This window comes from Madurella fahalii (assembly GCF_045866475.1).
Source record: "Madurella fahalii IFM 68171 DNA, scaffold_1, whole genome shotgun sequence".
NCBI lineage: Eukaryota > Fungi > Ascomycota > Sordariomycetes > Sordariales > Madurella > Madurella fahalii.
This window is the reverse complement of record NW_027263971.1, coordinates 1,798,184-1,810,415: the sequence shown is the minus strand read 5'-3', so window position 1 is coordinate 1,810,415 and position 12,232 is coordinate 1,798,184. Positions and strand designations below refer to the sequence as shown.

Here is a 12,232-nt window from a genome sequence, read left to right as displayed (position 1 = left end):
GACGATCAACGCCCTTGAGCTCGTTCAGTTGGTGCCGTATTGGCCGTTCGGCCATAGCCTAACAAAGTTAAGGGTAGGAATTGGGCGGGAGTTTATGATGTAAAGCAAGCCATGGATTTCACCTCCTGCGGCATGGACGTCGATATGTCCACTCAGTGTATTGCAGCATGCTACCACCGCGAAACTAGACGCAGCCCAGGAAACACATCGCCTCTTTCCGCTTTGAAAAGCAAAATTGAATCCTATATACGTTAGCCTGTCCTTACAAACAAGCTTATACCCCTATTACCCAGCACCACCGGTAAACAACGAGCCACAGGCCATGAACCCATTGGACGCCACACCCCAGAACCCACAGCGCCGGGACGCCCACCAGGACGCCCACCATGGGATGATGATGATATATAACACACAGCACACAGAGCACCATCAAAGAGAGAAAGAAAAAAAAAAAACACACAAAGACCTCAACCCTCCATATCACCTCCCCCCCTCTTCCTTTCGTTCTCCTGTTCTTCCTCCATCTCCACGTCACTACTCTCAGCCTCCGCATAGCTCTCCACTCTCAACTTGCTCCTCCTAGCGCCTGCTGCCGCCGCGGCCGCGGCGGTCCCTTCCCCTTCCCCTTCCCCTCCCCCTCTCCCTCCCCCTCCCCCTCCTCCTCCCCCTCCTCCTCCCCCTCCTTCCCCCGCCAGCCCTTTTCCAACCTCACATGGATGCTCCCTCTCATACGCCTCCTTCAACTCGGTCGCCTTCCGATCCCACTCGGCCGCAGCCTCCTTGAACTCAGCCATGGCCTTGGCATACGCCCTCTTCTGCTCCTCGGCCATCTCGACGTACGGCTTCCTCTCGGTCTCGCTCGCGTCGCGCCACATCTTGGCGCTCATGACGCGCACCTCGTTGGCCGACGGCTTGCCTTTACCCGGCCGGCGGCCCGCCTCGAGACGCTTGCGCGCGTCCTCGTAGTGGGCCTTGCTGTAGAAGATGTAGGCGTTGGTGGCGGGCTTGGCGGGGAGCGGCGGGCGCAGGCCGATCTGCGCGACAATGTGGTCCCAGAGCTCGATCTCGTAAGCTTCGAGGCGGGCTTGGACGGGATCCTTGGCCGATTCGAGGAGGGCCGCTTTTCGCTTGAGCGACGAAGAAGAGGAGGTGGATTCCTTAGGGATGATGAGCGGGACAGGGATTTCGATGGGGCCGAGCATGGCGTCGAGGACTTCGGAAGCGGCGCGCAGCCCGGAGAGATAGGCGCCGTGGACGGTGGCGGGATGCGTGCCGCACGTGTGCTCGCCCGCAAAGAAGAGGTTGCCGACGGGTCGCGCCATGGTGTCGTAATCGTCGGCCTTCATGTCCGGGCCGGCTGAGGAGTAGCTGCCGCGTGCGAACTTATCCGACGCCCAACGGGTGACGATTGCCTCCACGGGGTAGGGAACCCTAGGGCCAAAGACGTTGCGGAGGATCTCGGTTGCTTCGGACACGAGGTCGTCATTGCAGGTCTGTTCCGTATCGTAACCCGCGTCACCTGCCATGAGCGCCAGGAGAACGGGCAAACCGCTGGTTTTCGAGACATTGAACCATTGGAAGAAGCGTCCGCGCTGTGGGGCATAATCCTTCTGGTCCAGGCTGTGGCGGTTGGGCGGGTTCCGCAAGACGCCAAAGATGTCGCGGTCCTCGTCCCAGAACGGCTCTTTGTAAACGAGAATCACCTTGTTCAGGACCCCGAAACCGAGACGGCCGATGGCGTCCGACTTCCAAGCCGGCAGTGGCGGCTCGAACTTGACGTTCCCATGCTTCAGCACGCCCAGTGGTATCGTACTGACGACATAGTCGGCTTCTACAACGAAACCATCCTCGCACTCGACGGTTGCCGGGCCTGCCGGACTCCCGGGCGTGTATGTGATCTTGCTGACAGGGGACTTCTGCCTCACATCCAACGGCGTGGGCAAGTGCATGAGTCCCCTTGGCACGCTTTGATAGCCACCGACAACCATGCTGTGGTTCCCCTCCCATTCGTTGCCGGCGTCGATGTCCCATCCCTGGAGACTCAGCTGGTGGTAGTTCGTGGCATTGCTGTACTCTAAATTTGCGATGTGCCAGTTCATGAGCCTGAAGTCCTGCGCGGTTAGGTCCAGCAGGTCTCGGTACTGTGCAATGACCCTGTCCGTGACGCTTCCAAGAGTGGCGCCGGGCTCTTTGGTAGCAGGCTCGATATCCAAATCTGCATCGTCACTGACACCCTGCTTAAGCGTCCATCCCATGATCTTTGCCTTGTGCGCCGCCTTCAGAGCCCCCGGCGTCCCCGGCTCTGTATGTATCCTCCCGGTGGCTCGGTCGGTCGAAACCGGCACGAGATTCACCCGGGGGGCAATGTTTTGCTCCGATACGGGCGCTGCATATGGCTGGGCCGCGGCAGATTCTTCAGCTTGCCTAACGGTCTTGTGCGTTTCGGCCGAGCTATCCTTGCCCTCGTCAACCAAATCCTTGTTGCCCTCAATGAGTTTTGATGTAGGCTGCTTAAATTTATACTCGCTAACCCGATCGAGGCAATCATTGTAAAGGTTCTCCACAAGCTGATCCCGTTCTATATCCACCGGCTTGCCGTTGGAGTCGTATAGCGTCGTGTCTGGCCGTAGCGGATGGTAAGCGAGACCCAGTTGGCCTCTGAGGAGGATGTTCAGAGGGTTACCCCTATCGAACCCAGTTATTATCATACCTCCCATCTCAGCGGTAAACCGCTTTCCCTCGAATTGCGCGGGGGTATTTTTAGGCCTCGTGCGAAAAGACCGAGAGTAGACTCTGCCGCCGATTCGGTTTCTGCCTTCAAGAACGACGACCCGAGGCGTTTCTTCACCCATGCTACGAAACTTTTTGGCATATTGCATGAACAGCCCTTCAAGCTGTCTCGCACAACCAAGACCGGACATGCCCGCACCGAGTACAACGACAGTCTTACGTTTCCCGTCACGGGGCAAGTCCTTGGCACCGTGTTTCCGTGATGACCGTACCTCGACGCATCCAAAGTTGATGTAACCGCGGCGGACGAGCCAGTCAAAACACACGCTTGCAACGTCGAACCACCGTGAGTCTTTTGCGCAGCCGATGGCCTCCTCGCGAGTGACGGGGATTTGCGGGTTCCGGACCCATAGCCTCAGAATTCCGTTCCGGATGTTCAAGTAGGTCGTCACTTGGGCGTGGCTGATGTGGTCGCGAAGCATCAGATACTCTTCCTGGTGAAGCGAGTAAGGGTTGAGCCTCGACGTCTCGGCACCGGCCACACATTGCATCGCATACTCGGAGAGCGGCAGGTCAGGAGGGATCGAGACCTTGGGTCGAATATCATATCGTCGTCTCGGGGCATCAACAGGCTGGGTGAGGCGGGGGGCAGCGGGGGCGCGGGCGGGGGCCTCCCTTGAACTATCGATGTCGACAGGAGTAGTAGCCTTGCTCGACGCCGATGGTGGTACAGATGATAAATCGGATTGGTCCGACACGGCCGATAGTGATGAGGAGAGAGATGGTCTCTTTTCTATGGCATCCTCGTCTCGCGGCGGAATCGACAGCTTTTCGGGGGGCGGCGGCGGCTGCAAAGGAGACGTGGTTGCGATTGTTGGTGTTCTAACACTCGTTCAGTACGCTATACATGAATAGAAAGCCCAGGGGACTTGAAATGAGAGACCGGGGGTCTCCAGAAACGGATTGAACGCAATGGCTTGATGTGTAAACAGGAACTAGGACTGTGGTGGATCGGAAGTACGAATACATACACGGCCTTTTCCTTCTGGGTCGGCGGCGCCGAGGTGGCGGGTTCGGGAGAATCCACGATCATGTTGTCCATGTCTTCTGTCCAGACTACAATCTCGGCGGCAATATCCTCTAGCCCGTTCTCGGAATCGTGCTGCGTCGCTAGCAGGACAGGCTCAGCACCAGAGAAGGTGGTTGTGGCGGGTGACAGGGGTTGGTCAGAACTGGTGAGTGAGGTGTGTGTTGAGCGGCGTGAGTCGGCTGCCCTGGCGCCCTTCGAAGATCCCTTTCTCAAACCACTAGATTGTCTGGTGCGCAGACGCGGAGAAGTTCCCATCATAGCGAGGGGGCTAGCCACGGGTTATGTGGTTGGGGCTTTCGCGATATGTATAAATATATATATATGTGTGTGGCAGTCGGTTTGGTCGTCGTTGCTGACAGGTCCCGCTCGACCTTTTTGCGCCCATATAAGGCAGGGAAGGGGCCAAGAGGGCGAGGACGTGCCACAAGCCGAGCAAGAACCCAATTGCCAGATGGGAGGCGTCTGTAGCTATGACAGAAAGAGGATCGGAATCTCTGTTTGGGCAAATTAGCATGGCGGGCTTTTGGGCTAGAGTTGAATATCTGGAGCGATGACTGGCGTTCCGAGGAGAAAACGCTTCCCAATTTCCTAGCCCCCGGGGCATGGTACAGTACCTCGAACGCACATATCGTCGTCGACGCACGCCGTGCCACTGGTCCAGAGCAGCTTGCAACCTCGTCTCGGACTCGGATATTACGAATTAGGAGATCTTGGATAATGAAAAATTGGCAGCCAGGCCAATGACTGTCTGTCGTCCCGGAGCGATGAGGAGTTTCTGAGTGACAGTGTAGGTTCAACTCCACAGCGCCGCCGAGCCACGTCTAGGCCGCTGAATCCGTGCATGGAACAGGCCATTTCAGGCATGGCACCATCACGTGAGGGCATCGGGTCAGCGCCCATCCCATGCAAAACATTGCTGCAAGATGCCGCAAATCAAGGCCAAGTCAAGAAAAGTCTTATGCGCCTGCCGACATGGCTCCCCCATCTAAACCTACGATTGTCTATTCGCAGTCCTGGCCTATCCGTCACGACTAGTGCGATTGCCATCCAGGGTATGGGTTTCGGTCGTACGCTTAACCGCTTAACCGCACATCAACATCGAAACCAGATTCTCATTCTGCTGGGTATGGAGGTTTATCTGGCTGCTGAGGTCTGCGGGGTTCTCTTCTCGAATGTCTCCTTCTCAATGGCAGCATCCATCATCCTATTCCCGCTAATGATCGATGTGGTGCAGATGACGATGCTTCTCCGAGCTGTCCCCACGATGCAGGTTAGCGATTGGGCCTGGTCCAATCTAGAAGTCTAGCATTGCGCGACATACCTTCTTCTTTCTTTGCAAGGAAGCGCAAGGCTGCAATTTCGGTGAACGTGATGCCGCCCACAAAAACCACAAAAACAGTTTTCTTGTCCCCGCTGCCCGACAGAAGAGCCCGAGCCTTGACAGCCTTGTCCTCGCCCTTCTGGACCTCGTCAAACGTGTGACCCCGGGCGTGCTTGACGGCGTCGTCGAATCCACGCCACCCTTGTTGGCCCCCGCCACCGGGCCCCGGTGCGTTTGCCACGCCATTTCCTCGGGTTATCGAGAGTAGATGTTGCTTCTGCAGCACGCACTGCACGAGCCGGATCGAGAGGGGAGCGTAACCGCTGTAGACGTAGGCGATGTCGTTGGGGTCGTGCTCATTAACTTCATCCACGATGAGCCGAAGCTGCTTCCGCAGGTACGTGTAATTTGTCTTGGTTCCTGTAGCGCCCACCGAGCCCGTCATGGGTATCATGGACGCGAGAGGGGACGACCGGGACAGGAACATTTGCAGCCGCTCCAGGTTGTGAAGGGTAAGCAGGTGCTGATATCCATAACCCTGCAGGATGAGCCGCCGGAAATGGTCCAGTTCTTTCGTCTTGATCCCCCCAGATATACACGAGTAGATGCACAACAACCTGAGGACCTGGGGCAACGGGGTATCGCGAGCTATGAGCTCCTCAATGGCATCGAACTGTGATGACGGGTCGGCCCCTGCGGCTAGGTTCTGTTGCACCTCGAGCAGCTTGTTAAAGTTCTCGGTCCGTGTGTATTTGATGATCTCTTCCGCCATGCCCGTGTGTATTTTTAGGCTCTGTTGCTCGGCCTGATACCCGGGCAGCTTTTTTACAAACTCCTTGAGATCAGCCGTCGTCTTCGAGCTGTGCCTACTTTCGTAGTCGCTTTGTAGTCGCCGGGCCACCTTGTTCAGGAGACCCCCCACGATGGCAAAGTTTGCGTCGCGGAGCTGCTCAAACAGCGTATCCGAGCCGTCGAGCTGGATCTTGCGCTTCCGCGACTGCCCATTGTTCGCTGCGGCCGCTGTCGATGCGCCCTGCGTTGTTGGCTGCGCCGGAACGCCGACGATGGTCGAGTCGACGTCAGTCTGGTTGTTTTGGATTCCAAATACTTCGTCTATCAAGCCCTCGTAGGTCAGCTGGGTCAGAAGAGGCGTTACAAAATCGACTTCCCGATCGATAATGATGACGCTCTCCGTCGTGGTGCTGGGACTTAGCCCAGCCTTGTCCGTCTCACCCGCATCTTCACCAGCGAGCAGCTCTTGTCGCATGCGAGCAAGGAGGTCGGCAACCCGTTTAGCATTATCACCTTTGCCAATGATGCGCGGGAACAGGCCATGCTTCTGCTGGATGCCCATCAGGGCACGGGCGAGAAGGAAGAGCGGAGTGGGATCTTTTGCGAGGTACAGGTCCCGGAAGGAACCGTCCAGTTCCAGAGATAAAACATCTTTCTCAAGTGGGAAGAAGAACAGAGGAAGCTCGGCGACATTGGTGTCACCCAGCACGCCCGCCTCCTCCAGGACCTTGTCTGAGAGCCGCGTCCGCCGAGGCACCCAGAAGATGTGGAATTCGTGGGGAGATTGGCTATCGCGTTGAAGTCGCGTTATCTGGTCTGCCAAAAAAAAAAAAAAATGTCAGCACGTTATGATGGCATCAACTGCAAGTCTTGCGACATTTAGTGACGCTATAGGATCGCGCTGGCCTGTCAGGCTCGGTGTACGGCTCATCTGACTGACAAACGCTGAGTGAGGTGGAGCTCGGCGCTGTCTACTCTAGAGCCGACGGTGTAAATTCAAAACAAGACTCTGAGTGAACGAGGTGTGGTTGTCCTCACCAGCAATGGCATGAGCGTTGTGAGCGGACTCGCCCCGGGCGATGAAGACAACATTTCGCTGGCTGGTGTCTGTGTTTTTGTTCTCTAGAAAGAAAAAATTGTCGACGCCGTAATCGCGCAGGGTCGAGGCCTTGACAACGACACCAAGTGGACCGGCCAACTCTTTCTCAATCACGAGGTTTTTCTTGCCGCGGACCTAGGGGGGAGCGCACTGAATGTCAGTTCCGCTGGCCCAGCGCGCGGGGACTGCGGGCTCGTTCAGACCGGATGCATCAACTTACTCCCTCGAGGAGATGGAGCAGATCTTTTCGCGCTTTATCTCTGACCTGCTCCGTGTCAAACCCCGCACGAGGAGCCATAGTGATGAGCTCTCCCTGCGGCGTTTCGCGTGTTGAGTGGGCACAGGAGCTCAGTCGTCGACATCGACGAGAGCAGCGAGATGTCGCGGGGCCAAGGCAGGCAAAGGCTTGGCGGGAAGGCCCAAGCTCCTTTTCGGCTGGGATCGGTGGTCGGTGTGCACTTCACCGAGATAAATCCACTTTAATATAAATTGCCGGATCATAGGGATTCCTTTCACTTCCAAGACCACACACATCACGAGTACGTTTCGATACCATGCAGTACGACAAACAGACCGGCTCCCATCTCTTCTGTCCTAGCGGTTAGATATCTGCTGCTGCGAAGCTACCAGCTAGATAACGACCGAGGTTCCAGTAGCCGTCCGCTATGTCCAGCGGGGCTCGTCCCCCATGTCCGAGATTCTAATCCACTGTAAGGCAAGCCTACGCTCTCGTCGCGAGCCACCCAGATCCGCTTTTCTCATAAAATTCGGCGCCCGCGAGCGCTGTCCAAGTGCCATGCATCAAATGCGGAACTCCATAACAAGCCGACCAAGCGGGAGAGGTGCTCTTCGCTCATCATGCAGTCAAATCGCTCCAGTTGCCCTCCCGCCCACCTGTGAAATGAACGCCCCGATCCCAAATCAAACCAGACCAAAAATCCATGCGATATGAACCAACGGAAACCACGGCCCACTTATCAGTGGCCGCCGTGTCACACATTGTTGTCGTGGTAGTAGAATTCAATGTCCCTCGGTCGGAGACGGTTGGCGCGGACGAACTCCTCGTCTCCGGGTGGGCGCTCATTCTTGGTATTTCCCGTCAGCATGCTCTGCAAGCTCATACAGACACTCTCGACGTTCTGCACCGGGCTCCATCCCTGTCGGCCGAGGAGGTCGAGGCAGATGATACCGTTGGAGTATATGTGGGGGTGAATCGGGATCGGCCGGTCGGGAAGCTTGACGAAGACAACCTCGGGCGGCTCTGTGCGTAAGAAGGCTGAAGTTAGCAGCCGGGCAATCGGCTTCACCGAAGCTACAGGGAGGGGGGCTTACCGATGGGGTACGACTGGCTAAATCGGAACTTGAGCCTGTAGGTCTGGCCCTGGTAGAGAGGGTTACTGTCCAGAACCCGGATATCCAAGAGCCATTCCTCGAGATTGTCGGCCGAAACGAGCTCAATGCCTGGCGGGAGGGAACTGTTGATCTAAACGCGCTCCGCCCCGGTCAGCCACGTATAAGATAGACGGACAAGATCCTGCAAACCTTCTGTAGCTCTTTGGCCAGTCTCTTCGCAGCAAACTGCGCCGACATCTTTTAAGTGCGGTTGTAGCCAGAAAGGCCAAGGTACACGGCCAACTGGCGCAGGTCGGTTGGCGGGGCAAGTTGCTTAGACCCGGGTCGGGGGCGATCCGATCACTGCAAGATGAGGAGCGAAGGGTATTGGGGATGACGCCAACAGCCTAAAAGCGTGGCCCGGATTGGGCGATTAAAAGCTGGCTGCTGCTGAAGTTCAGCGTTGCGAAAATGGGGTCGCGACAGCATTAGACGTCAAGAGCACAGGGTTTGGGCGGGGAGCGCAATGGACGGCGAGGGATTCGAAACAGCGTGATGCTAAGGCTCCACTTGCCGCCTACCTTACCTTACCGTACTTGGCGACCGCGATACCAGCTGGAAGGAACCCAAGCCCGAGCATCCCACAATCGTCGGGCAGCTTATCCATTGGACTATGGGGCAAGGCGGCTCAAGAAGGCCCCCAAATCAGACTTGCGCACTGTGCCTCGGAGAGGTTCGACAAGACAAATCAGACAATGAGTTCATCCACAAGCAACCCAAGTCTGTCGCAGAACGTACCCTACCGGGCTTGTTAATGAGAGACTGTGCCAAAAACAAACACAGTGTAAGGAAAAAGCCACACGTATACTAGTCAGCCAGGACACTCGGTTGCCATTTAAAGCCAAAGCCCGGTTTTAATTAAATCCACGTAGCATGCGCCTTTCCATGAGGTTGCGGTGAAGACGTCGGCGGCAGCATCTAATGTACACGGCGACGTATGGGTACGCTCCCTTACATTAGTCCAACCTCAATGTTTGGTGGAAAGCGAGGCGTGGTCTTGCTGTTCGCTGCGCCGTGCAGTCCGCGGGAGGCAGTGCAAAGCCCCTACTACGTAAATAAGCATGCAAGATGCCCCGTCGGCGAGCTAGTAGGTAAACGTCGCCATGAGTAAATGTCAAAGCTTGTGAAGCCTGACAGGCAAATACAGGTACCTCGGGTAGACACAAGAACCGCAATGACCCTGTAGTTAGGTTCCATTTGGAGGAAAGGCACTACAGTGGGATGAAGGATAATGGCCTGAATCGACACAAATGAATCTTGAGGATGACATCAGCCTTCTGCTATGATTGGTAGCTCTCTCCTAGCCCCAAGGAAGACGGCCTGCCTCAGCCATAAGTAGGTTGGGTTCTGATTGCAGCACCCAGTCGCAGGGTCTGTGGGGCTAGCCCAGCGATCTGCTGTGAAATATTACGGCGCTTGGCTGAGCGGAATGGGGCCCCGGTTGTCACCAACACAGCCCAGGCAGCTGCACAGGATTCTTCCCCAATCCTCACACCTGGAACCAACAAAGAATAAGCCGTTCTCCCTCGGCCAGCTATGTACATACATTAGTGAGCCCGGGACGGGCATGGGCATATGATCCCAGGGCAGCTCTTGAATTTACCACCACCCCATCCTCAACTATCGCTTCCGCCTGCAAAGCGAAAACCCTCTTATCCAATCGGCGGGGTAGGTAAAGTTACCCCTCGTCCAGCCCCAATCGCTGCCAAGGCCTCCCATCTCACAACTGCCTCCCTTTCCTCCCTCGCAGCCCATGCCTACCTGAGCTGCCGACCTCTCTCCGTTGTCCTAGGAACCCAGGTGTCCGGGCTGTCAGCTCCTCAGCCGCTTTTCTGTGCAATTTCACACCGCCGTGCGCTCTGCCCCTCGGTTCGCTTTCGCATCTGCAACACAGCCCACTGCTAGGTCGTGTCCAACGTGACGGATCAGAGTCAAACGGGACGTCTGACCACGCCGAAAAGTCTGTACTTGTATCGCGCCGCCCCTGTTTGCATCCTATCTTCCTCCGAGTCTTTTCTCCTGCAAAGCTCGGCACAATGAGCTGTAAGTCACCATCGTTCCGCAATGCGCTCGCGCGCTTCGGTCTGTCCCACTTTCCAAGAACCCCCTCCCCTCCCTCCCCCTTTGTCACAGCCCCTCTGGGGACCAGCGCAGTGCCACCTCGTAGCCCAGAAACTGACAAGACGATGTTGGATAGTCTCGACTATGCTCAACCGCCTGCACGGGCAACCCGAGAGTTACGAGAAGAAGTACGCACTTTGCAAGCCCCCCTCCCCTGTACGGCGACGTGGCACTAACAGGCCGCAACCCAGATCCAAGTACCGGTTCGGGCGCACCTTGGGTGCAGGCACCTATGGCATCGTCAGGGAGGCCGATAGCCCCACTGGCCGGGTTGCCATCAAGATCATCCTGAAGAAGAATGTCCGGGGCAACGAGCGCATGGTCCTCGACGAGCTGGAGATGCTCCAGCGTCTCAAGCACCCCCACATTGTCAAGTTTGTCGACTGGTTTGAATCAAAAGTTCGTGGCCCCCTCGCTCCAGCAGGCATCCTGCAGGCATCCTGTAGACAGTTCAGGCTGACGGGCGGCGCTCGCTCAGGACAAGTACTACATCGTCACGGAGCTCGCGACTGGAGGAGAGCTGTTCGACCGGATTTGCCAGCAGGGCAAGTTTACGGAAAAAGACGCGTCCCAAACGATCAAGCAGGTCCTGGACGCTGTCAACTATTTGCACCAGAACAACGTCGTCCACCGTGGTAAGTTCTCCCTGGACAATTCTCGGGGCTTCCCGTCTCTGGGGCACCTCTTAACAGCCTGATAGACCTCAAACCCGAGAATCTCCTCTACCTCACCAAGGACGCCAATTCGGACTTGGTCCTTGCCGACTTCGGGATTGCAAAGATGCTCGGCACCAAAGACGAGGTGCTCACCACCATGGCTGGGTCATTCGGTTACGCGGCGCCCGAGGTGATGCTGAAGCAGGGCCACGGAAAACCCGTCGACATGTGGTCCTTGGGCATCATCACCTACACGCTGCTCTGTGGCTATTCGCCATTCCGCTCTGAGAACCTCCAGGATCTCATCGACGAGTGCACCGTCTGCAACGTCGTGTTCCACGAGCGGTACTGGAAAGACGTCAGCGACGACGCCAAGGATTTCATTTTGAAGTTGCTGAAGGCGAAGCCAGAAGAGCGTTGGACGAGCGAGGTAAGCCGGCAGTTTGTCTTTATATGCTGGCACATGACAAGACACAATAGCTAACCATGCCTACTCAGAGCGCACTTGCCCACCCCTGGCTGAGCGGCAAGAACGCCACCGACCACAACCTGCTGCCCGAGATCCGCGCGTACCTCACTCGCGCGCGCCTGCGGCGCGGCATCGAGATGGTCAAGCTCGCCAACCGGATTGAGGCGCTCAAGATGCAGGAGGAAGACCCGGAGAACTCAGACATGCCCAAAGATGCGACGTTAGCAGCCGACCAAGCACGCCACTTTTCCAACGCTAATGACTCGGGCAGTGCCGGCGCCACAGATGGCGCCAACGGCAGCAGCGAGGGCGGCAAGCGCAAGCTGTCCAAGACCATCAAGGGTGCCATTTTCCGGGAGGTGGTCCTGGCAAAGGTGCGCGAGATGAAGGAACAGGAGGAGACGCTCAAGGTGACGCAGGAGACGTCAACAGAGGTCAAGAAGAGCGCTTGAGGGCGGAAGGACACAAAAGGGGCGAAATGATACCACTGGAGGGCTGGACACACACCACGGGCTGACTGGTGAGGAGGAGTTGGCAGGCCGGATGGATCTTCTTCTTGGAA

General features: G+C 56.9%; 4 protein-coding genes across 4 annotated transcripts; 1 reads left to right on the top strand and 3 right to left on the bottom strand.

Moving 5' to 3' along the window:
- Positions 1–467: 467 nt before the first annotated feature.
- Positions 468–4,075, bottom strand: MFIFM68171_00551 (Flavin containing amine oxidoreductase; the record flags this gene model as incomplete). Its single annotated transcript, XM_071055973.1, has 2 exons — positions 468–3,612; positions 3,762–4,075. 2 exons carry the CDS (start codon positions 4,073–4,075, stop codon positions 468–470), a joined length of 3,459 nt encoding a protein of 1,152 aa, XP_070912074.1.
- An 879-nt stretch (positions 4,076–4,954) lies between these two features.
- VPS33 (Vacuolar protein-sorting-associated protein 33) lies at positions 4,955–7,330 on the bottom strand (the record flags this gene model as incomplete). Its single annotated transcript, XM_071055972.1, has 4 exons — positions 4,955–5,073; positions 5,142–6,749; positions 6,972–7,167; positions 7,253–7,330. 4 exons carry the CDS (start codon positions 7,328–7,330, stop codon positions 4,955–4,957), a joined length of 2,001 nt encoding a protein of 666 aa, XP_070912073.1.
- Positions 7,331–8,024: 694 nt separating this feature from the next.
- Positions 8,025–8,622, bottom strand: MFIFM68171_00549 (E2 ubiquitin-conjugating enzyme; the record flags this gene model as incomplete). The annotated part of the gene is made up of 3 exons (XM_071055971.1): positions 8,025–8,293; positions 8,365–8,515; positions 8,575–8,622. 3 exons carry the CDS (start codon positions 8,620–8,622, stop codon positions 8,025–8,027), a joined length of 468 nt encoding a protein of 155 aa, XP_070912072.1.
- Positions 8,623–10,629: 2,007 nt separating this feature from the next.
- CMK2 (Calmodulin-dependent protein kinase cmk2) lies at positions 10,630–12,122 on the top strand (the record flags this gene model as incomplete). The annotated part of the gene is made up of 5 exons (XM_071055970.1): positions 10,630–10,673; positions 10,737–10,944; positions 11,024–11,180; positions 11,246–11,631; positions 11,700–12,122. 5 exons carry the CDS (start codon positions 10,630–10,632, stop codon positions 12,120–12,122), a joined length of 1,218 nt encoding a protein of 405 aa, XP_070912071.1.
- Positions 12,123–12,232: the final 110 nt, after the last annotated feature.